This window comes from Giraffa tippelskirchi, chromosome 1, assembly GCF_054371585.1.
Source record: "Giraffa tippelskirchi isolate mGirTip1 chromosome 1, T2T-mGirTip1v1.2.pri, whole genome shotgun sequence".
Classification (NCBI taxonomy): Eukaryota; Metazoa; Chordata; class Mammalia; order Artiodactyla; family Giraffidae; genus Giraffa; species Giraffa tippelskirchi.
Window position 1 is genome coordinate 220,089,962 of NC_137275.1, and position 23,826 is coordinate 220,113,787.

General features: G+C 48.7%; 1 protein-coding gene and 1 long non-coding RNA gene across 4 annotated transcripts in view; one reads left to right on the forward strand and one right to left on the reverse strand.

Annotated features, from left to right (window-relative positions):
- ASTN2 (astrotactin 2) overlaps positions 1 to 23,826 on the reverse strand; it is a 989,820-nt gene that overhangs the window by 251,502 nt on the left and 714,492 nt on the right. For all 3 annotated transcript variants that reach the window (XM_081575818.1, XM_081575813.1, XM_081575806.1), the window contains 3 exons: positions 17,558 to 17,682; positions 13,433 to 13,537; positions 10,310 to 10,489 (listed from right to left, as the gene is read on the reverse strand). In XM_081575818.1, the coding sequence (XP_081431944.1) occupies positions 10,310 to 10,489; positions 13,433 to 13,537; positions 17,558 to 17,682 (410 nt within the window). The remainder of the gene's footprint in view (positions 1 to 10,309; positions 10,490 to 13,432; positions 13,538 to 17,557; positions 17,683 to 23,826) is intronic.
- On the forward strand, positions 5,376 to 11,916 carry LOC145540851 (uncharacterized). Its single transcript, XR_014078592.1, has 2 exons — positions 5,376 to 8,096; positions 9,270 to 11,916. It is a non-coding gene; the product is annotated as an uncharacterized LOC145540851 (long non-coding RNA).

The following is a 23,826-nucleotide window of genomic DNA, read 5'->3' on the forward strand; positions in this document are numbered from 1 at the left end:
CAAGCCTGGTCCTGATGAACACCTCGTTTAATGCAGTATGACCGTCACTACCATTTGATCATAACTGACACATAAAGAGAAACTCAGGTCCAGTGAGATTCTTGATACAGCCTCTCCCCGCCCTGACAGTTGGAAATGAGCCTCAGGGCAATGACAAGGCACCTAGGAGTTTGCAGCCAAGGTGTTTTTTTTAGGGTATTTACTTTATAGCACTTCCCCTGAATTAAGATAGAGAAGCAAGTTGTGCAAGGGGTGAATAAAGCAGAGTACTTCCACCCCTGCCGGAGCTGAGGGACTCAACTCCCAGTCTCAGCTTTCCCCAGTTCTTTCAACCGTGGATGAGAGAGACAGAGAGGAGCACAGACGGTTCCCCTGGGTCTGATGCCAACATCTAAAGAGCTCTCTGAGGCTGCACTGCTAGATGTGGATGAGCAAGTTTCATTACTTTTGTGCTGAAAGCAGCCTGGGTTCGAGTCCCCACTCTGCTGAGTTCCCTGGGGTGAACGATCAGAAATCATCTTCCCCATCTGACCCTCAGTTTCCTCAAGCGTGAAACGCAGATAACAACCTGACCTCACAGGCTGCTTGGGAGGAGTAAACTGGATGCAATAAAGTACGTGGAAGCGCTTTGTGAGATGCACTGCGCTGAGCACAAGCGGAGGGCGATAAGGACACACCGTTAGGAAAAGAGACAAGGGTGTTCCGTTCCAGACGGACTCAATCTAAACTGGGATATAAACGTTTTTTTTTTTTTTTTTTTGGTAATTTCATCTGGTGGAAACGGCAGTCTCCTGGGCCTATTTATATTTAATGAACCACATCCTGTATCATCTTTTTGCATGATTCTGAGGAGAACTAAGTTGGCTCTCTCCTCTGGCATACTGCAGGCCCCGGAGTGTCCAGCTCGTACTGAACCTCCTCCTACCGCCTCCAAGAAAAACACCAGCCCGGAGCTAGACCCATCCCACACACAGCTGCATGGGCGGAGGGGGTGGGGAGGGGCAAGGGACACTCAGCTACCTCCTACCAGCACACAGACCTTGGCACAGGTGAACGTGGCCAGGCTGAGACTTTAACCTACATGACAGTTAAGGAGCAGGAGGCTCAGTGTAAATCAAAGGCAGAGCATGGAGACAGATGGGACTAAGGAGGCTGATGGGGACACAACAGATCTGAGAAGGGCCTGAGGCCACGGGGAGGAGTTTGGAAATGAGCCTCAGGGCAATGACAAAGCACCTAGGAGTCTGCCTCCCAGGAAGGGCATGATGGAAATTCACATTTTAGAAACATCCCATGATGCTTCATTTTATTACATGGACTTGACTGGGCCGTGAGGTGTGCAGATATTTGTATGCCATTCTTTTGTGGCCCTGTGGACTGTAGCCCACCAGGCTCCTCTTTCATTGGGATTTTTCAGGCAAAAATACTGAAGTGGGTTGCCATTTCCTTCTCCAGGGGATCTTCCCTACACAGAGACTGAACCCACGTCTCTGGTATTGCAAGCAGGTTCCTTACCACTGAGCCACTGGGGAAGCCCTGTGTATATATATCTAGAGATACAGAACCATGGAAAAGAAATGCAAAACAGCAAAATGGCTGTCTGAGGCGGCCTTACAGATAGCTGGGAAGAGAAGAGAAGCGAAAAGCAAAGGAGAAAAGGAAAGATATTCCCATCTGAATGCAGTTCCAAAGAATAGCAAGGAGAGATAAGAAAGCCTTCCTCAGCGATCAATGCAAAGAAATAGAGGAAAACAACAGAATGGGAAAGACTAGAGATCTCTTCAAGAAAATTAGAGATACCAAGGGAACTTTTCATGCAAAGATGGGCTCAATAAAGGACAGAAATGGTATGGACCTAACAGAAGCAGAAGATATTAAGAATTAAGATATTCTGTGGCAAAAATACACAGAAGAACTGTACAAAAAAGATCTTCACGACCCAGATAATCACGATAGTGTGATCACTCACCTAGAGCCAGACATCCTGGAATGTGAAGTCAAGTGGGCCTTAGAAAGCATCACTACGAACAAAGCTAGTGGAGGTGATGGAATTCCAGTTGAGCTATTTCAAATCCTGAAAGATGATGCTGTGAAAGTGCTGCACTCGATATGCCAGCAAATTTGGAAAACTCAGCAGTGGCCACAGGACTGGAAAAGGTCAGTTTTCATTCCAATCCCAAAGAAAGGCAATGCCAAAGAATGCTCAAACTACTGCACAATTGCACTCATCTCACACGCTAGCAAAGTAACGCTCAAAATTCTCCAAGCCAGGCTTCAACAATTTGTGAACCATGAACTTTCAGATGTTCAAGCTGGTTTTAGAAAAGGCAGAGGAACCAGAGATCAAATTGCCAATATCTGCTGGATCATTGAAAAAGCAAGAGAGTTCCAGGAAAACATCTATTTCTGCTTTATTGACTATGCCAAAGCCTTTGACTGTGTGGATCACAATAAACTGTGGAAAATTCTCAAAGAGATGGGAATACCACACCATCTGACCTGTCTCTTGAGAAACCTGTATGCAGGTCAGGAAGCAACAGTTAGAACTGGACATGAAACAACAGACTGGTTCCAAATAGGAAAAGGAGTACGTCAAGGCTGCATATTGTCACCATGCTTATTTAACTTCTGTGCACAGTACATCATGAGAAACGCTGGGCTGGAAGAAACACAAGCTGGAATCAAGATTGCCGGGAGAAATATCAATAACCTCAGATATGCAGATGACACCACCCTTATGGCAGAAAGTGAAGAAGAACTAAAGAGCCTCTTGATGAAAGTGAAAGAGGAGAGTGAAAAAGTTGGCTTAAAGCTCAACGTTCAGAAAACTAAGATCATGGCATCTGGTCCCATCACTCCATGGGAAATAGATGGGGAAACAGTGGAAACAGTGTCAGACTTTATTTTTTTGGGCTCCAAAATCACTGCTGATGGTGATTGCAGCCATGAAATTAAAAGATGCTTACTCCTTGGAAGGAAGGTTATGGCCAACCTAGAGAGCATATTTAAAAGCAGAGACATTACTTTGCCAACAAAAGTCCGTCTAGTCAAGGCTATGGTTTTTCCAGTGGTCATGTATGGATGTGAGAGTTGGATGGTGAAGAAAGCTGAGCACCGCAGAATTGATGCTTTTGAACTGTGGTGTTGGAGAAGACTCTTTCGAGTCCCTTGGACTGCAAGGAGATCCAATTAATCCATCCTAAAAGAGCTCAATCCTGAGTGTTCATTGGAAGGACTGAGGTTGAAGCTGAAACTCCAATACTTTGGCCACCTCATGCGAAGGGTTGACTCATTGGAAAAGACCCTGATGCTGGGAAGGATTGGGGGCAGGAGGAGAAGGGGACGACAGAGGATGAGATGGTTGGATGGCATCATCGACTCGATGGACATGGGTTTGGGTAGACTCCGGGAGTTGGTGATGCACAGAGAGGCCTGGCGTACTGCAATTCATGGGGTCGCAAAGAGTTGGACATGACTGAGTGACTGAACTGAACTGAACTGATATATTATATGTATTATAAATATCATATGAATATAGATCATGTATATGTGAATATTATATATAATAAAGATAGTTTTATCTATCTACCTATCTGTCAACCTACCCATCTATGCTGATGGTTCTGTCTCTTTGGAGAACCCAGGCAGATCCATGTCCTCAGGGCTGTGCAGCTGGATGGATGGGGGACAGGTGGATGCAGGGAGGCCAGGTAGGAGGCCAGTGCTAGAGTCCAGACCAGCCATGATGGTGGCAGCAGTGAGGTGGAGAGAAGTGGGCAATTCTAAAAGCTGTTTGGAAATGGAAATTGATAAGACTTGCTATGGTTTGCAAATGAGGGGGGCTGGGGGGGACAGGGAGAGGCAGATGTTGAGAAGGATTTCAAGGTTTGTGGCTCTGCCTCTAAACAGATACAGGTGCTCTTCATGAGAACACTGGAAACATTCTAGGCTGTGTGGGGCCGAGTTTGGGCCAGCAGGGAGCCAGCATGACAGCGCGTTATCAGAGGAAAGCTTGGAGGAGGACCACAAAGTGGGAGTCATCCGTGTAGCGATGGTAACAGACAGCATGGCTGTGAGTCCCCACAGAGACAATGGCAGTCCTGCAAAACCATACTGACCCGTTTGGCAGAGAAGAATGAGCCTGTGAAGGAGACAGAGAAGGAACAGGCTGGAAGGAAGGTGGGCAACCACCAGGAAGATCCCCTGGAGCCAATGAGGCAAGCATTAGAGAGTGCCTCAAGCAGGAAGTGGTCAACTCCATCAAATGCTAACGAAAGGGCAAGCAAATGGGAACTGAAAACTGTCCTGGATGATTAAATCACCAGGGAAGTAGAACCAGTACCGGTGCAGGTCTCAGCTCTGAGATCGACTCCTTTCATGTCTAGTCGGTATCTTTGAAGCAAGTTCCCGCAGGAAACTGAAAGCCTGGGAGAGTTCTCCAGCTCCCATCAGCCCCTTGGTCACCCCTGTCCTCACAAAAGGAGGTGACATTTGACTACATCTTTCCCTTCCCCTCCCCCACCTCAACCCCTAGGCTGCCTTTCAAACAGCCAGAATTCCTTTAAAGAGTAATCTAGGTATGTTTCAGCTGACATTCAAAAGTGCATTATAATTCAAATGGAAATGCAGAAATTCATTCCCTTGGACAGTCTTGGGAAATTATAATAGAGATAAAACGTCTTTTAAAGGTGGCGACAGGCATTTGTCTGTGGGGACATCACTATGCCATAGACTCTCCTGATCTAAACTCAAGAGCAGTCCAACCTTCACAGTGAGAATGTCCTTTCATCAGGGTCACCGAGACTCTAAATTTGGAAAAGACATTAACTACATACGTTTTCTCTTCTCCACTTTGTCTCTCCATTTCTCTTTGTGGATTTTGGTTTCCCTGAATCTGTCCCTCTTCGTTTTTCCGTCTCCTATCTTCCTCAGTCAATCTTTCTCTGTCTCTCTCTGTCTCTGTCTCTCTCTCTCACACACACGCAGAATGGACAATTCCTTTACATGCATACATCCTTTATCTTCCATAGTTACTTTCTCCATGCAAAAGAAGCAACTGTAAATTCAGGAAACCTACCAGATTTGTGATTTCTGCATGCATCGCCATCCCTTCAGAATAGGGGATAATAGGGCATAACAAAAGGGCAGGGTTCCAGAGTCTTTTGACGTCTTCCTAGTAGAGCTTCAAGGCTCTCTCCCTCACCAGCTCTACCCCAGGAGCCCCTCTCAACCTACCCCTGTCCTTGGTCCTAAGTCAGCTGACAAGAGAGGGGAGTCAATTAGTAGCCGTATCTCCCCCTGCCCCCGTAGACACACATGTGCACTACACACACGCACATCTGAGATCACAGTTACCGAGTGGATGTAGCAGCCGCCGGTGGAGGGAGTGGACGGTATCAAGATAACAATCAGGTGCCCAGCTTGTTGCTAGATGAGTCATCATTGATGGGCCTATGCTCTCACTGGATCCCATATCTTAGAAATGGGAAAATCGATCTTAGAGTGTGTGTCAATTTGCTCAAGATTACACAGCTTGTAAGAGGGAAACTGGGACTGGAACCGAGGTCCATCTGACTGCAAAACTTGCCTTATACCTTGAAATGAGGAAGTCTTTATCCAAGACAGCCAGGAGTATAACTTTATATAAAGAGTCCTCATCATAGGACTCACATGTCAAGGTCCTGGCTAGGAAGTGCATGAATATCAAGTCAAAGAGGGAAATGAAGCCCTGACTGAGAGAAAGTAGCGTCCCAAAATACAGGTGTATCAGAAACACAGCAGCAGAGAGTGAAAATATTAAGCTGGGACAAGAACCTAAGAACTTCACAAGGCGCTTGGAGCCTGGCCTGGGAGCAGAGGTGATGGCCGAGGGAAACGGGCAGACTGAAGAGCTTCCAACGGAATCCCACCTGCTCTGGGAGATTCCTGGGATGACTTCAGCTCCTCTAGCTGCCTCCTGAGGTCCAGCTGTCCCTGGCTTCTGCCAGCACCATCCAGTTGACCTGTCCAGTGCTCCAGTCCCCTTCGGACTGGTGGAATGCCCGGAATATCTGCTTGGTGATAGAAACCCCTCCTCCCTGCCTGGATCTTTCCAGTCCCCCTAGGCATTCCCAATGTCTCTCTGGAATCTTCATCAGAAGCTGAGTCTGTTATTCTAGCTTTCACTTCGCCCTATTACACGGAAGCAATACGTAAGTGTCGACCACCACTTCCCCTTTCTGCATCTAGAGCAGATACTGCTAACTGATCACAGCGTTCTTTTCTAATGACCCCAGTGACCTCCGCACAGGGTCTAGACAAGCCACTCCTCAACTGATCAGAACTGGCATATGAAACAAAAGACATGGGCCCCCGTGTGACACTGACTGCGTTCCCTACCACACGCCAGCCACCTGCTTTTCTCCCGCTGCCTATCGGTAGACCAAAAAATAAAAAAAAGTCTATCACAAAAATGACAAAGTATCGGAAGGCTAGTACAGGCTGAACCCACGTGTGGACAGCACCCACGTCTCACCTACTATAATGCCCCAGCACGTGGCATGAGGTCTGCAGTGAAGAAGCACTTAGGAAATACCAGTGAACCAGAGGATAATGAATGATTAATGTGACTTTCTTTTTCCCGTGGAATGCACACTTAGAAGCACTTATGGGAATGAGAGTAAAACTCTCATGGGAGATATTTTAATCAGGCACATTTACCCCCACCCCCTTGACCTTCCATGATCTCTAGTGGCTGGATCACAACAGTGACCAGAGCCCCACCATTAACTAGGAAACCTGGAGAGACTGGGACATTGGACTCAGGTTGGCATTTAAACACTAGTTCATTCAGTAACAAATTACGTGGTCCAGGCAAGCCCCCAATCACTTTTGAGTTCAGATCTCCCTTCTCAGTGATGAGAGGTGGGTCCTCTTGCCTTTTTTGCCTCAAGGGGTAGGTGGAGAGACCAAAGGCAGGTCTGTAAACTGTGAAGGGCTATACAATGCCCGTGGTTGTTATACATGCCCCATTTGGTCTCTTCTCTCCGACCTCCTTTTTCAGCCTTGGCCATTCCTGCCAAGAATAAACCACATACAGTTCAAAGCATTCTGGAGCCCTCTACCCTCTATTGTGAGGATATTTGCAGGGACTCGTGACATATGTGTTTCTCAGGGAGAAACAAGGGCTGAGGTCACACACTAGCAACAGCTGCGGCCAGAACTCAATGCTCACCGGATGCCATGACATTCACTTCATGGTAAACTACTGCTTTTTATGTACTTACTACATGCAAGGTGTTTCACCTGTATGCTCTCATTTCATTCTCCCGAAAGTCATGCAAGGGAATTACTGTCCCTCACTTATCACGGGAGAAGACTGAAACTTAGAAGTTACTTTGCCTGAGGTTTCCTGACAGGGAGGTAAGAAGAGGTACCAGGACTTGAAATCTTTTCTGTCCCACTTGAAAAAGGCTTTCACACTGTTCGTGGGGTTCTCAAGGCAATGATACTGCAGAAGTCTGCCTTCCCCTCGCCAGTGGACCACATTTTGTCAGAAGTTTCCACCATGACCCATCCGCCTTGGGTGGCCCTGCATGGCGTGGCTCAGAGTTTCAGTGAGTTAGACAAGGCTGTGAACCATGTGATCAGTTTGGTTAGTTTTCTGTGATTGTGGTTTTCACTCTGGAGGCCATGGGATTGAAGTTCCAGAGCTGACTGACTGGAAAAGACCCTGATGGTGGGTAAGATTGAAGGCAGGAGGAGAAGGGGCAGACAGAGGATGAGATGGCATCACCAACTCGATGAACATGAGTTTGAACAAACTCCAGGAGATGGTGAAGGACAGAGAAGCCTGGCATGCTTAAGTCCATGGGGTCGCAAAGGGTTGGACAGGACTTAGCAACTGAACATCAACAACTGTCACACTTGACATTGTTCTAATTTGTCCTCTTCCCCACAAGCTCTGCCCCCAGAGTGATCAGCTTCCAGCCCCAGATTCATCCTGACCTGGTCCCCAGTGAACCCCGGTTTCACAGATGTCAATGACACACAGCTGACACACAGATGTTGATGACACATGCGTGGCTGGGGAGAGAAGAGACACACCTCAACTATCTGTAAGTCTAGAAGTTTTTCCATCATTCAGGGGAAAATTTCCAGCTTCTCTACCACTTCCTTCCCAGCATCACTTCCAAATTTAAAAAGTAAAACTGTAGTGTTTGATGCACCATCCAGGTGTCACCTCAGGTAAAGACAGAGAGGAAGAAACACACAGATCAGTTAAGCCGTGTTAGCGCATCACTGTGATGTTCTGGGGCTTCCTTGGTGGCTCGGTAAAGAAACTGCCGGCAATGCGGAAGACACGGGTTCAGTCCCTGGGTCAGGAAGATCCCCTGGAGAAGGGAATGGTTCCCCACTCCAGCATTCTTGCCTGGAGAATTCCATGGACAGAGGAGGCTGGTGAGCTACAGTCTATGGGGTCGCAAAGAGTCAGACACGACTGAGCCACTAACATTTTCACTTTTCACTATTATCCTGTTCTGGGAGCCAACATGGGGGAGAGAAGAGAGAAAAGTACCTTTGCCTTGTAAGCCCAGAAGGCAAAGCTACTGGACCAAGTTCACCCAGCAAGTTCGTGGCAAACTTGAAACCTCTTTGAGTCTTAGGGGAACCCTGGTTGCTGTGCCAGCTTCTGTCTGCCCCTCTCCCCAACCTACTTGCCATAAACCACTGGACAAGGAATGGCATTTTCTGGAGTGAAAAAGTCCAGGTCCTGGAAGCAGTTGAGGAAGGCTATGGGTGGGGTGCGGCGTGACAGTCATGTCCCAGGCCCCGAACGCAGGACGAAGCAAATTAGTTCAGTGGCCACAGTGAGGAAGGTTTTTATAAACATAACCTAATTGTATTACTTCAAAGTCCAGAAGCTTATTGCTCTGCTTAATGATGTGTCACGTTATTTATAGGGTAGCACAATGAGACTTCTATTGATTTAATGCACTTCCTTAAAGACTGTCATTGTCACAGCCATAAAACGAAGCTATTCCCAGACAACTCAATTATTCCCCTGTGCCTATAAACCACCCCATGCCCCACACAGCTGCACACAGGAGGGAAGGCGGGGTGAGACCATGATGGGGTAGAGGGTGCCAGGGGAAGGTTCTGGAAAGGACAAAGGCAGGAGCTCCATCCAGCCGGGGATGAGGGGCAGCAGGAAAAGACCTAGATGGGGAATGAAGGGCCCTATCCAGGGGAGCTGTGGGACTCTGAGCAAGACTCTTCTTTCTTTTCAGCCTTAGTTTTCCCAGCTGTAAAATGAGCGTGCTGAGCCCAGTGAGGACTGCCAGGTCCCTTCCAGCGCCTGCATTCTGCGGTTTTATGAGTTACGCTTGGTTTGGTTCTTGGAGGGCCACATGGAGAAGGTACAAGCCCATTTTTAACATCACTCCTCACCCTTCCCATCGATCAAGAGCCTCTTTTTTTAAATTAATTGATAATAATAGTAACAATGATAACAGGAAGTGATCTTCACCCTGCTGCATATTAGCTATGTGTCTACGGGGCACTTGACTTGTTGGCCCATCTGACACTCATTTTTTCATCAGTGAAATGAGACTGTGACTACATGGAACTGCTATAATACATAATGTATGTAGCCATATTTCCATCTTTCTCAAAATGTTATCACATAAATCACTTCCCTTTAATGTAGGAAGTGGACAGGAATAGCTAAAGTACCCATTTTACAGGAAGGGAAAACTGAGGTGAGAAGGAGACAGATTTTCCAAGGGCAGTGACAGAGACTGGTCTCCTGCTTCAGGGAAATTCCAATTCTGATAAATAGCTGAGAACTGGAGGGAAATAAGACCTGGTGACCCTGCCTGAGGGTGAAAGCGTCTCCTTGGCAGAGACATGAAACTATCCCCTCAGACATGAGTTGGTCACTCCCAAAGGAGCCAGCGCTCTCCTTAGGTTCTTCTAAGAAGCCTGGAGAGAAGGTGTCAATGTTTCCCCAGCCTCCTGACCTCAGCAGTTGTTTTGAGAGGACAGAGTAGGAAACAAGGAACTCGCAGTAAAAGGCCAGAGTTCTGGAGTCCACCCCAGGGTCTCAGAAAACGCCTGAGCTGAAAGAATCCTGAGGAATCATCACACGGCCCCTCATTCCATCCCCGGTGAACACGAAGCCCAGAGAGGCGCAGGGTCTTGCTTACGGCCACCCAGTTTCTACATGGCAGAGCCAGGATTTAGCTCCCAGGGAGCTCAGTTATCTCCCCAGCAGCCTGACCTCCATGTCTCAGCTGGCCGCCACCTCCAGCAAGCCCTCCAGGCTTACCTTTCTGGTACTGGAGCCACAGCTGCTGCTGGACCTTCTTGCTGGGAAAGTGAATGATGCAGGTGAGCTCGGAGCCATAGAGGGCCTCTGCGATGTAGTGTGAGCCATAGTGCTGGATGAAGGACAGCAGCTCCTCCCGACTGCTCTCTTTGGTCAGGATCTTGAGGACATTGGTGAAGCCTGGACAGAGGAGGAGCACGTGGAGGTGGTCAGAGTTGGGAGGCTGGTGCCCGGCCAATGGCAACTTGTCCTTCACCATAGCATCGGCCAAATGTGCACAGTGTCCCTCCCTTACTTAGCAAAGACCACTCTCTCTGGTGGACACATGAGACGCCGCCAAGAGGGAGTAACAGCAGAGGAAGGACAAAAGCTGGCGACCCAAAAGTCACAATCAGGAAGAATCAAAGCTGAGGGCTACCGAGCAGCTAACGTGTAGCGGACACGCTGCTAGCTGTTCCAGCCACTGTGTCTGGTTTAACCTCAGTCCAGCACTGCAGTCCCAACCATAATGAGCCCTGTCCAGTAGCTGAGCAAGTCAAAGGTCAGAGACTGGAAGTGATGTGCCTCGGTCCTCCAAGCAGAGGAGCTAGGATTCCAACCGACTTCTTTTCTCACCCCGAAGTGCACACACTGCTCACATACCCAATTACCCTGGGCTTGAACCGTCCACGGCTGGAGCCTGAGGGGCTGCACTAGCCCTGGCTCAGCAGACATTCTGTATCCTCAGATGTAATCCCTGGCTTGGCTCCCTAGAACATCACTTCCCTTTCTGTCTCCGAAACAATAGTATGTTCTTTCTCCCGCCGTTGTCAAGGGCCTCCTTGCTCTTCCATTGTCCTTAGTCCTATGCCAAAGGGACCTGAGTCCTCAGTGCCTGGCATAGGGCCTGCACAGCCATCACTCAGTGACCACTGATCCCCTGCCCTCTTCCTCCTGTAGGCAGGTCACCAAGCTGTGCTTTCAGGAGCCTTAAGACCTTCTGGGCTCTTTTGTGCTCTGAATAAAGCCCAATGACCTTATCTGGGTATCCCAGGGCTCCAAGCTCATCTCCCATGAGAACATACATTAGGCTTTACCTCTGGCCAAATCTGTTTTCTTATTTCTCCTGAATGTGATTTGGCATTTCCATCCCACTTTCTTCATTTATATCCCTCCCCCACTCCCAACACACACACACACACACACACACACACACACACACCCCACCATTTACTTGGAATGGTCTTCCACTTCCTCTGGAAGTCATCCCTCCCCAAGAAGCTTTTCATACCATCCTGGCCTGGGGCACCTACTCTCTGCACCTTCAACAGGCATCGCCTTGAAAGCAGAAGCTCTGCCCTATTTGTCTCTAAATCTGCACATGCGTCCTTTTCCACCCCCACCCCTCAACCAGGATCGCGACACAATTCCCAGACATGGCAGATGCACCAACTCCATCATGAGAATAAGAACGACTGATTCTGCGCCACATCAAAGTAAAATGTAAAAGAGCAAGCGTTTCTTCAACATTGAAAATGAGCTCCAATTTGCAAACATTTGATTTACAAGGGGGTTCTCAGGAGCGTCATTATTGATTAATTAAAGCAGATACACCTTTGTAGTTCTAATAGGAACATGGCAGTCATTCACAAGTGCGGTGGAAAGGTGTAGGTGGTGGTGAACACAGAAATAGGACTCAAAGAATGGGTGCTTGATTAGAACAACTCCTCTCCATCAACCTGTTAACTCATGCAACTGGGTAATTAATACAACAGAGTTAATAATGAAATGATTTCTGTTCAGTAATAAATAACACCACGGAGAGGCCCTGTGACTCTTTATCTAGGCAGACAACACTGCCATCAAATCCTTGACACGCTCCTGTTCTGCCACCTACTAGCTGTATGACCTTGGGCAACTTAACCCCTCTGACCCTTGATTTCCTTATCTGAAAAATAAAGGGATAAAGAATGCCTTCCTCTTGAGACTGATGTAAGTCCCAAAATACTAAACATTATAAGGCTCTTGGCTGATGTCAGCCATAATTACTATTTACATTTCCCCAATAACCAGGCTAAAGAGTTCCATGGTGCTCATGAACAAAGTGATACTGGAAAAGAAAAACCATAAGAAAGCAGCTGGCTGATAATCAGGAGACACTCAGACAATAACCCAGCGGCAGTGTCTTGAATAAGTCAGCGTAGAAAAATCCAAGTTTGGCCTCATCTTTCCAAAGTCCATTACCCATTCCTTTTCCAGTTTTGTTTAATTTTTATTCCTTCATCAAAAAGGAGAACCAAAACGAATATAAGGCACAGGAATAAAGAGGATCCAAGCCCTACCCACAGTTCTCAGGTCGGAGTTGAGGTGCAAGAGACAGACAGGATTCTGATATGAATCAAGTACTTGTTAGTGCTTTAACATCAGCGGTTGAGCGCAGGGGATTCCTTGCATTATTCCCAGGGGAATAGATAATGGGGGAGGCGTCTCTGAGTAATGCAGGATATGCAAGGAGATCCAGGCAGAGGGAACAGCATGTGCAGAGTCACAAGCCAAGACAGATAATGTCCCATTTTGAGAACTATAAGTCCCATTCGAGACTTATAAGTCTTAAACTAAATGTCCCATTTGAGAATTATAAGCCATCCGCATCACAGGGAATGATTCATATGGGCAAAGTGTGAACAGTGTGTGTGTGTGTGTGTGTGTGTGTGTGTGTGTGTGTGTTGGTGAGGGGAGAGGGAGCGGGGATGCATTATTGCTGAGTAGGAAGAGATGGGCAGGAAAGAAATCAGAAGAGACTAGAGGAATCAGTGCCTGAAAGAATCCACATGCCTGAAATATTTCGAGAACGTAAGTGTGACCTAGATTGTCACACCCTGTTCAGACCCCCTTCCTCCAGGAGCCCCTCTGACTTCCCAGAATGGACAGCAGTCCCATTACTGCACTGACCTCCTGTAATGTGTGGCCATCACCGTCTGTCTGCTTGTCCTTCTACCCTCCCTGTGAGCTCCTTGATGGCAGGGGGCGAGGCCTCATTCCTCAGCCATCCCTGGTGCCAGCAGGGCCCTGGCCCGCCCCGGGGGCCTGGGGGACCTGTGCTGAATTACGCCAAGTCCCCTGGCCGCAGACGGTGGTGCTCACCTGCCGAGAGGGTGATGGTGCTGAGCTTCACGCGGTAGAGGTTGCTGCGGACCCGCCATTGCTGCACCATGGGGTACCCCATGGCCTCGTCATACCTGATGTCTCCTGGGGAGAGAGGAAGGAGGTCACGTGAGCCCTGCATTTAGAGGCCTCACCCCACAACCCCGCCCTGCAGCCCTGGGCTCTGGGTAACGGCCCCCTCTTCTAAGTGGACAGAGGCTTGGCCCTCTGGGGCCGACGGTGGGATCTGGACCCCACCTCCAGGTCTCTTCCTTCCTGGCCTCTGATCTCAGCCTCAAGCCGCCCTTTTCTCTCTGCCCTAGAGCTCACATGGCCCCTTTACCCTACAAGCAAGAGTGGGTTTCTGGTTCCGCTTAACCCCAAAGGCAATTTGCCATGGGGCGCTAGACAGTGTGGTGCCTCAGTTTCCCCTTCTGATTCCATGGCTACCTAGACTGACCTTATTTCGTAGGCGTATCGTGAGACTCAAATAAACCAAGAGCAGTGGGAGTCTTTTGATAACCTCGAAATGTCCGACACGTGGACTGGGGGCCCATGCATCACCTGTGGCCTGAGGCTACTTTTAAACAATGACGGCAGAGCTGAGCAGCTGTGACAGAGACCCCATGCAAAGCCTCGCACATTCACTAGCTGACCTTTTACGTCTGCCCACCCTGTACAGACTGCTATTTCCTATCATGGAAACATAAGATGTCCTTTGATGTCTCATAAAATACCTGTGTGCACACATAAAAGCTTCCCATTTTAAACAAGATCGAGAAACACTGGCTAAACAAAGTTAAACAAGATTAAAAAAACAGACTGTATAATTTCTCAGCTCCTTGAATAAATTAATATACATTTTAAAGGTACATAAAGATGACGTGCAGCATTTTGCAAATCTCTTTGGCCGAGAAGCCCCGTTTCTAGGGCCCACTGAAACTCAAGTTTCATAGACCACGTTTTTTAAAACCCAAGTATAGACAAAACATAAAGAAAAAAAATAACACAGCAAAATGTTAGCAAGTGGTTAACTTGGTTAGCAAGTGGATGCGTAAAAGATTCCTGTTTTCTGATTTATATTCATCTCCATTTTCTAAATTTTCTACTCTAAGCACTGCAGACTCTCTTTTTTGTAATCAGGAAAAAAAAAAAATACATGGAAAAGAAATGCTAGTCACATCAGCAGTTATTATTTTTGTTGTTATGTATCCTCAGCAAATGGCAGGCACATTTTCTATCCTTTTCTCTTGTCCCCTGGTGCAGAGGCACTTAAAGAGGTATTTGATACCAAGATTAAAATGAGAATCTCATTGGAACAAATGATTTCTTCCTGGACATTACTGCTGTATTAAAGTTGTCCATTACTGTCACCTTTTTTTTTTCCTCCCTAGCTTTTTCAGAAATAATGTAATTTTTTAGAGGCTTTCATTTTAAAGTAAAATATTCATGATCCCCAAAGATAAGTCCACTGGAGCGAGGTTGTTTTGTTAGAAATATGTCCTCTCTGTTTATCTGCCCTGCCTGTCCTGCCCTTCCTTTGCAGACTCTGGGGAGAGGAGGAGAGGGCGTGTTTCAAGTCAGGGTGAAGGAAACAGTCTGCATGGGAAGACTAGACACCAGCACCAGGCGGTCTCCGCCCCCTCTATTATTATTTTTTCTAAATGTTTAATCCTATTTTTATCTGGTTAGTATTACCTTTTTGGCCGTGCCTCAGCATACAGGCTCTTAGTTCCCCAACCAGGGGTTACACCCTTGCCTCCGGCAGTGGAAGTTCAGAGTCCTAACCGCTGGACCATCAGGGGAGTCCCTGCCCCATCTATGACTGCCCGTCTTAATTCAGAGCAGACTTGGAGGGGGTATTGGCAACCAGGGCCACCCCCAAGAGAACAAGGCAGACATTTCAATGCAGGTTGTTGATTTAGCTTCTTTACTTGGTGATGGCAACCCACTCCCGTACTCTTGCCTGGAAAATCCCACGGTCAGAGAATCCTGGTAGGCTACAGTCCATGGGGTTGCAAAGAGTCGGACACAACTGAGCAACTTCACTATAGTGTCCAAAAGGCTTCCCTCGTGGCTTAGATGGTAAATAATCTGCCTGCAGTGTGGGAGACCTGGGTTGGATCCCTGGGTTGGGAAGATCCCCTGGAGGAGGGCATGGCAACCCACTCTAGTATTCTTAACTGGAGAATCCCCCATGGACAGAGGAGCCTGGCGGGCTACAGTCCATGGGGTTACGAAGAGTCGGACAATGACTGAGCGACTAAACACCATAGTGTCCAAAAGAAACAAAACACAAAAGCAACAACAACATCAAATAAACAAAAACAAAAGTCCCCAAACCTACTTCCTCTTTTGATTATCAAAACATTTACAAGACCAGCTTCTCTGCCCCTCACCCCCTTCCTGGGCCTCCCCTGTAAGTGATCATCTTTCCATCCTATACTTTCCCCATTCCTGGTCCATACTGGATTCCACCTGGAATATAAGCTCTTTCAGTGAAATGTCAGTTTCTTGAGGTCAAGGCCATGGTCTATATTATTCCTACTCCTGCACAGCTTGGTATATAGAGGTTCCAATACTCCAAAACAGAGCCTGATAAATAGCAGGCTGTCAATAAATACCTGTTTACTGACTCACTCTCTTGCCTCTCATTCCTGACCACAAACCATCCCTGGTCCTACTTGACTCCTGACCCCCATCTTACCTGATCCTGTCCTAGATTCTCACCCAAGGATTAGGAGTGACACGAAGCCCTGGGAAGGAGAGGGGTGTTTTTTCTGATGAACAACAAAAACAAAAAAATAACTCTTAAAATGTAATGGTTCCTTTATTAGGATATTTCCAAGGAACCCCGAGTCAAAACAAATAACCCTAAGAGTTTGTACAACTAATGCAGAACCACAACGTACTATATCACAGAGGCAGAGTCAGGGCCCTTACAACTTGGAAAAGTCCCCCATAAGAGGGCAAGAGAGGAACTGGGAGCAGATGAGGAGGAGCAGAGGGCATCCTGCAGTGGGGCAGAAAATACAAGCCTCAGGAGGGCCTGCCAAAGATTGTTTCCTCGGAGGGGAGAAACGAGGTTGCGGGTGGCGGGGGTTGCGGGAACAGCAGAGGGGAGTAAACGGGCAGAAGACCTGGAGCCACAGCACCTGGTCCCGGTCCTGGCAGATCTGCCGTGTGACCTTGAGCTGGTCCCTTCACCTGTCCGAGCCTGGATTCCTTACCTACAAAATGAGAAAGATAATACCCACCCTACAGGATGGCTCAGTGCCCACGTTCAAAAACAAGCTGCATAGCTGATGTGCTTTAAGTGCAAGAGGCTCCTGGTTGGGGTGGGTGTGGGGAAGGTCCACTTATTTTATTTTAAAATGACTTAAACATGAACTGCATGTTTCTAGACTCCATACATATGTGTCAATACATAGTATTTGTTTTTCTCTTTGAGGCACACTTTGCTCTGCATCGTAGGCTCTAGGTTCATCCATCTCATTAGACGTGACTCAAACGCATTCCGTTGTATGGCTAAGAGAGGTGGGAAAGGGTGGGCGGTAGGAGGGAGGTTCAAGAGGGAGGGGACATATGTATACCTATGGCTGATTCATGCTGATGTGTGGCAGAAACCAAAGCAATATTATAAAGCAATTATCTTTCCATTAAAAATAAATAAATTGAAAAAAAACGAACTGCATGATCTCAATTCCATGTGATATCTAAAAACTTTCAACTCATAAAAGCAGAGAGTAGGATGGTTGGTGGGGGGTGGGGTGATGAGCAGATGCTGGCCGAAGGGTCCAGAGCTTCAGTTCTGGGGATGGATGTGTTTGCTGATCCCGCGTGCAGCCTGGTGACTGTGGTTAATAATACCATGCTGCGTACTGAAGTCTGCCGAGAGGGTAAATCCAGCCTTGGCTCAGAGTCTAGAGTCTCAGGGAAGTCCCCAGTTCTTCACTGCCCCTAAGAGCCCTAGAAACAGCAGGTCCCTTTCACATCCCGTCCCTCACTAGCACAGCTTGGCAGGGCCCATCCTGGATGTGCTCAGCAGCTGATCCTGGAGACCAGTGTGCGGTCAGGGGGAAGGCCGGGGCCAGAGGGCAGGAATCCAGTATCTGCATGTCTTACCAGTGAGCAGCTGGAGGTCGGGGAGGGGCTCGGAGAGGACCCCCCGGCACTGCTCCTCCACCGGCAGCGGGATCACCAGCAGCCCGTCGGCCAGCTGAGGGAAGTCCTTGATGAAGTTGTTCTCCCTGTGGAGAGGAGCAGAGAGACTGCCAGGTCGAGGAAGCAGAGGCTGGGGGCTGGGGTGGGCAGGGTGAGGGGGCTGTGGGGCAGGAGGGCAGGAAGCTCCGAGTCAGAAGAGAGACCGGTGAGTGGGGGTATGGGCTTGCTGGGATGCAGGCCTCTGGCTCCCTGAATCCCAGCTCCGAGAACAGAGTGCTAATGACAGCTTCTAGAATCCGGCAGGCTGGGGCTTGAATCCTGGCCCACCACTTACTAGCTGCACGATTTGAGAGCAAGCTGCTGGTCTACTGGGAATCTCAGTCTCCTTGTCTATAAAGAGATCTCAGGGTAGTTTGAAACTTTTAATGGGATAAAGCTGCCAGCTGTTCAGGACACAGTCTGATGTTCTATAAACTGTATATTTGGCTGTGAAACGTCCCCTTACATAAGCAGTGACGGTGGTGAGCCAGCATGAGAGGAACTGAGGATAGCATGGAGTGCTTGAGGAAAGAGGGGGTGAGGCTGAGCTGGAGAGAATGGGTGTCTGCGTGCTCAAGCGAAAGGATCCTAAGATATCTTTCGGATCGGACTTCTCCTTTCAGAGATGGGTGAACTGAAACCTGGAGAAGGGCTGTGAAACTGTCCCAGACAACCAACGGCTTAGACGCAAGACCAGGTCTCCCCACTCCTAGGCCAGTGCTCTCTCTGTCTGAACTTCTTCAGGTGCCTCTGTCCCTTCGCTGCAAGACCACCCCAGCAAACAGAGGACAGACCTCAGGGTGACCTCAGGGCGCTGAACCCCGAACAAAGGTAGCCTTGAGATGTCGGAAACAGGGTGACTGTGCATTGCAGGCAGACATGCTTCAATCTTCTAGACAATAGATGTGCCTGAAGTGGGAACAGCCTGTCACTGAGAGGTGGTGAGCTTGCCTTAGCTGGGGGCATACAAGGGAAACTTGGCAGACACTTGGCATGGACAGTATCCAGGCCATTTTCATATTCAAACCTGACTTCTGAGGTCCCTTTTTATTCACAAATCCTCAGAGTTAGAGACACTGACCACAATCTGGAGAGGAGGAGGAGGGGAGGCGAAGAACAAAGGGAGGGGATGTTTATCGCTTTATTTTGCCACCTGGAATGGACAGCCTTGAAATGAAAATCAGAGAGAGGCAAGCAAAAATCCATGAGGCCAAAGCAATGCCTTTGAAGCTTGGATTTTGGGCAGTTCAAAAGGAAACGTGCAAGCATTGTGTGGCTTGGGTCACCTTCCTGTCTGTGCTCCACGTCCCCACGTACTCCACCCCAGGCACCTGTGAAACGTGTCCTCTATTCATTCATTTAGAGAACACGTTCTCCATGTCTGACCCCTGAGTGGGTTGGACTCCAGGGGCGGACACATTATCTCCACCTTCAACATCACCAGCATCTTTGTCATCACCATCTCTGACAATTAGTGACTAAACTTCTATACTTTGCTAGGATCTCGCTAAGCACTTCGCATTCATTTAATCATTTAATCTTTGCAACGACCCACAAAGCAGTCATCATTATCTTCATTTTACACAAAAGAAAAAAAAATGAGGTTCAGAGTTAAGAGGTAGTGAAGTTGGGGTTGGAACCAGGGCTGTCTGACCGCACACCTGGAGAGGTAAGCAGCTGGGCCTGGGACAGTCGACCGGGCATGCGTGTGCATGATGGTGAGTTTCTGGGTCCAAACTTGAACATGTGAGCATGCTATTTTGTGCATCTTCCACATGCACAAAATGTTCGTCTACATGTGTGCCTGTGATCATGGATTCTGCCCAGGGGTTGGTGGCTGGCCTTTGATTTGTCTGCACACTTGGGTATGTGGAACAGCCACGTGAATATAAAAAGAGAGCCTGCCAGGGGCCACGGAGTGCCCCCAAGTAGCATGCAACCCCCACGAGGGTCAAAGGAACAAAGCTTCCTCCCGTCCCCCTCATGTGGTGGCCTCTGGTTTACAGAGCTTCCCTTAGAGACATAATGAGATGGAAGGTGTCCCTCTGCCCTAGTCATTGAACAAACATGTGCTGAGTGGAGCCCTGAGCCGAGCACTCAAGGACCCAGAGACAGACTGGATTCTCCCCTGGTCCTTAAGATCTTCCCAGCCATGTCAGGGAGACAATACACCAGCCACACAGAATAGTCAGTGGGGCTGGTTATTGGGGATTCCGAAGGGCTGGAGGCTTCTGCACGAGACCCAAGGTCTCTTCCTTCCCCATGAGACCCAAACACTTGTTTCATGAAGGCACGAGGGAGATGGCTCTGAAGACTGGCATCCTGCTCTGTCCACATTGCATCCCAGCTGGGTAATCTGGAGCAAAGCACTCAAACCTCGGTTTTCTCATCTATAAATTAGGGACACTTAGAGCTCTTCATCCTGCCTTAATGAAATCACAGTAATAAGGATGAAGGCAATAGCTGTTGGCTGAGAACCTCCCAGGCACCAGGCAATGTTCCATGTACTTTACATGAGCTCTCACCCAACCACATGGATTAGGTGCCGTCAAGACCCAGGCCCCCCACCCCCCACCCCCCTAGTTCAGAGGTGGAAAAGCTGAAGCACAAAGCAGTTATGTAACTGTTTAAAACCACAGCTGGGAAGTGGGAGATCTCAGGTGATCTGACCCCAGAACCCACACCCTACATTACTGTACAGGTGCAGAGTGCTGAAGATGCTGTCCATGGCAGTCACAGGCTCTCAAAGCTGGAAGACCTGTAGCACCCCTGGGTGTGCTGAGCCCAGACAGGCTGATGCCGAAAGAAGGGGTCTGTTACTCATTGCGACTTACACACCAGTGCTCCGCTCGACAGGTGACCTCAGGACCCTTATCCAACACCATGAGATGGGCACGATCACACCTCCCCCACCCCCCGGCCCTGCCCCATACAGGCTGAGATGTGAACTGACTTCCCTGGACTTACACGTCAAGTACATTTGGAAAGAGGGAGCTGAAGGCATGCTTATCACTTTTCACTTTACCATGTAGCATCACCGCTTCACAGCTTCTCTGGCTTTGAATTTCTAATTGCAGAGGAGGAAGACCGTGACCCCCTCACCGGCCCCACATTCCTCTCCTCTAACCCTTCTGCCTTCTCTTTAAGCTGGGCTTGACTCTGTGAGCAAATCTGACCTCGGTACACTGGCAGCACAGTGGCCAGCCTCGGGATGGCAGGGGGCCGGCTCATACTCTTCTTCTTCTGGGAGGAAAATTGTCTCCCTGAGCTTCCAGGCCATAGAAAGGGTCTCGAGGAAAAGCATGGGAAAGAGGGAGACCATGGAAAGATGCGAGTTCTCAAGCTAGTGCAAAGAGCAGGGAGACGGGGGTGGGGCGGATCAGGGAGTGAAAAGATAGCAGCGGCAAAGACCAAGGACCTAGGACGGTCCCTCCGGACTGCGCCCCTTCGCGTCTGCCTGGGCGATGGCCACAAGTTCTGCGTGGCCTCTGCCAGCAGAGGGCGCCCGGGGCCTTCGCATCAATCAGCTCTCCCGGGAGGCAACACAGGACACGCAAGGAGCGGAGCTGGGAATGCTCCCCTGGGCTGGGAACCTCAGACAGAGCCCAGAGGGCAGCTTCAGAATCCACCCACCTGGGGATGGTGACGGGGGAGGACAGCAGGGTGCTTGCCTAAACTCAGTTGGCTTGAAAACAAATCCAGGTCCTCAGAGCTTGGGTATGGCTGCGTGTGTGTGTAGTAAAAGCGACCAAGCAACTACCAAATCCTAATAAACGGAAGAAGAGTGAGTACTATCTGTGTATTGATCCTGTTTGTTTGTTGATCATCAGCTATGTACTCGGTAGTGCGCCAAGACATGGGTCAGTGTGTGAGTCATTTTAACCGCATGAGAATTCTGTAACTACTATTATTATTCCCGTTTTTCACATGAAGAAACGGATGCTCAGGGAGATTTAGAAACTTGTCCACCTGAGGTCCGCCATCGGGAAGTGACAATGGGGATCCTGGCTTAGCATCTGGCACTCAGGGAGCACACATTCAAGGGATCAGTCCAGACCACGTGCTCTTGATCCAGAGTAACCTGAGTGCAGGGTAGAGACGAGTGTGCTTCTGAGCCCAGGGATGTAGCCGTGTGTGTGTGTGTCTGCATAAATGTATGTGTCTCAAATACCAACAGGTATTGTTTCTTTGTGCAAACATCTCCCCCCAAATATCCACGAAAATAGTTCCATCTCAACTGATATTCGATGGAAACAACTCTTCAGATTTTTAAAACTGTACATCCTAGGCTCCCGGGTCTCAGGAGAACTCTGGGAGTGGGAGGTCTCTTTTATTCCACAAACTTGTATTGGGGTTCCCCCATGTTCCAGGGACTGTGGTGAACGCTAGGGGTACAGCAGGGGGAATCAGCAGAGGTGCCTGCAGCAGAATGCAGGCACTGTGTGAAAAGGCCTCCACCATCTAGCCCCTGCCTCTTCCTTCTGCTTTGTTTCATGAACCACTACCGTCTGCCCACTGCCAGGCTGCACCGGCTGGCCTGATGTTCCTCTTATGGGGCATACTCACTTCCTGCAAAGGATCCACTCTGGATTTGCCTTCTCCCAGGAACGCTCTTGCCCTTCCCCCACCCCTGAACCAGGCCAACTCCTACTTGTCACTCCGACCCCACATTAATCCTCTGCCCTGGAGAAACCTTCCCTGGGTCACTTCCCCTGTTACACCCTCTTATGAAATCTGGCTCTTTACTCAGACTTAGAAAATGCTCTTATGGTTGCTGGGCGGAAGGGATAGTTAGGGACTTTGGGAAGGTCATGTATACACTGTTATATTTAAAATGGATAACCAATAAGACTATTGTATAGCACCTGGAACTCTGCTCAATGTTATGCGCCAGCCTGGATGGGTGGGGGTTTGGGGGAGAATGGACACATATATGCACATGTACATATATATATGTACATACATATGATTCAACATATATATATGACTGAGTCCCTTTGCTATCCAACCGAAACTAACACAACATTGTTAATACAAGACAAAATGTTTTCGGTGTTAAAAAAATTAATCTGATGACTATAAAAAAATAAAGCTAATTATGAAGCCTGGGGAAAAAAAGACTCTTGCTCTTTCCTTCCATAAGAGTTTGATGGTTCCTAATCCAGAGGTATGCATGGGGACCTGGCTGGATACCTACTCTTCCCACTAGATTGTGGGCTCCATGAGGGCTATCCCATTTACTGTTGCCCCTCCAGGGCCAGGGGCTTCCCTAGTGGCTCAGTAGTAAAGAATCTGCCTGCTAAGCAGGAGACATGGGTTCGATTCCTGGGTCCAGAAGATCCCCTGAAGAAGGAACTTTGATTTGATGAGCTTTGGTAACTTCATCTGCAAAATAGGAGTGATGAGTTCAACTTTAAGGGGTGAGAAGGAGGATTCACATAGAGTTGTTGTTTTTCTTGGCCATTCCACTTGGCTTGCTGGATCTTAATTCCCTGACCAGGGGTTGAACCCGGGCCCTCGGCAGTGAAAGCTCAGAGTCCCAAATTCTGGACCACCAGGGAGCTCTCCCTGAGTGATCTTTAATGCCAGTCCCTTTTCCTGAATCCCATACCAGATTCTGGATTTCTTTGAGCGCCTCAGAGAGCCCAGCACAGTGCCTGCTCACAGCCTAAGCTCCCCCAAGCATCTGTTCAACTGTGTGCTGAGGGGGAGGGGTCCACTTCAGTCTCCATGCCACCATCACACCACCTCCAAGTTGCACAAACCTGGGCAGCCTCCCCCAGAGCACGCACCTCCTGTAGCTTTCATCAGCCTTGCTCCATGTTGATAGGAATGCCAAGTGAGGGGAGCTGGGCTCTGTGGCCATCCTCCCCCACCCCTCCCAAGGTTTCCCTTCTTGCCTGTCCTGGTCTAAGAATATGTATAGGCATTTTGGATACATTAATACACAGCGACCAGCATGCAAGAGCCGATCACCCCTCAGTTCTGGGGAAATTAGCATTTAAATTGAGGTATTTCAGGGAAGTAAATCATCCCAGAGCCAGCCAGTACTGTCTGCAGCCTTTTCTTATGGAGAGAAGACAAGGAATCTTGGCCTGCATGCTGCTGAGTTCGCAGGGAGGGGCCGCTCTCCCTGGCACTCCAAGGCCGTCCACCCAACAGCATGCCCCAAAAGGGTGCCACCAAACTCC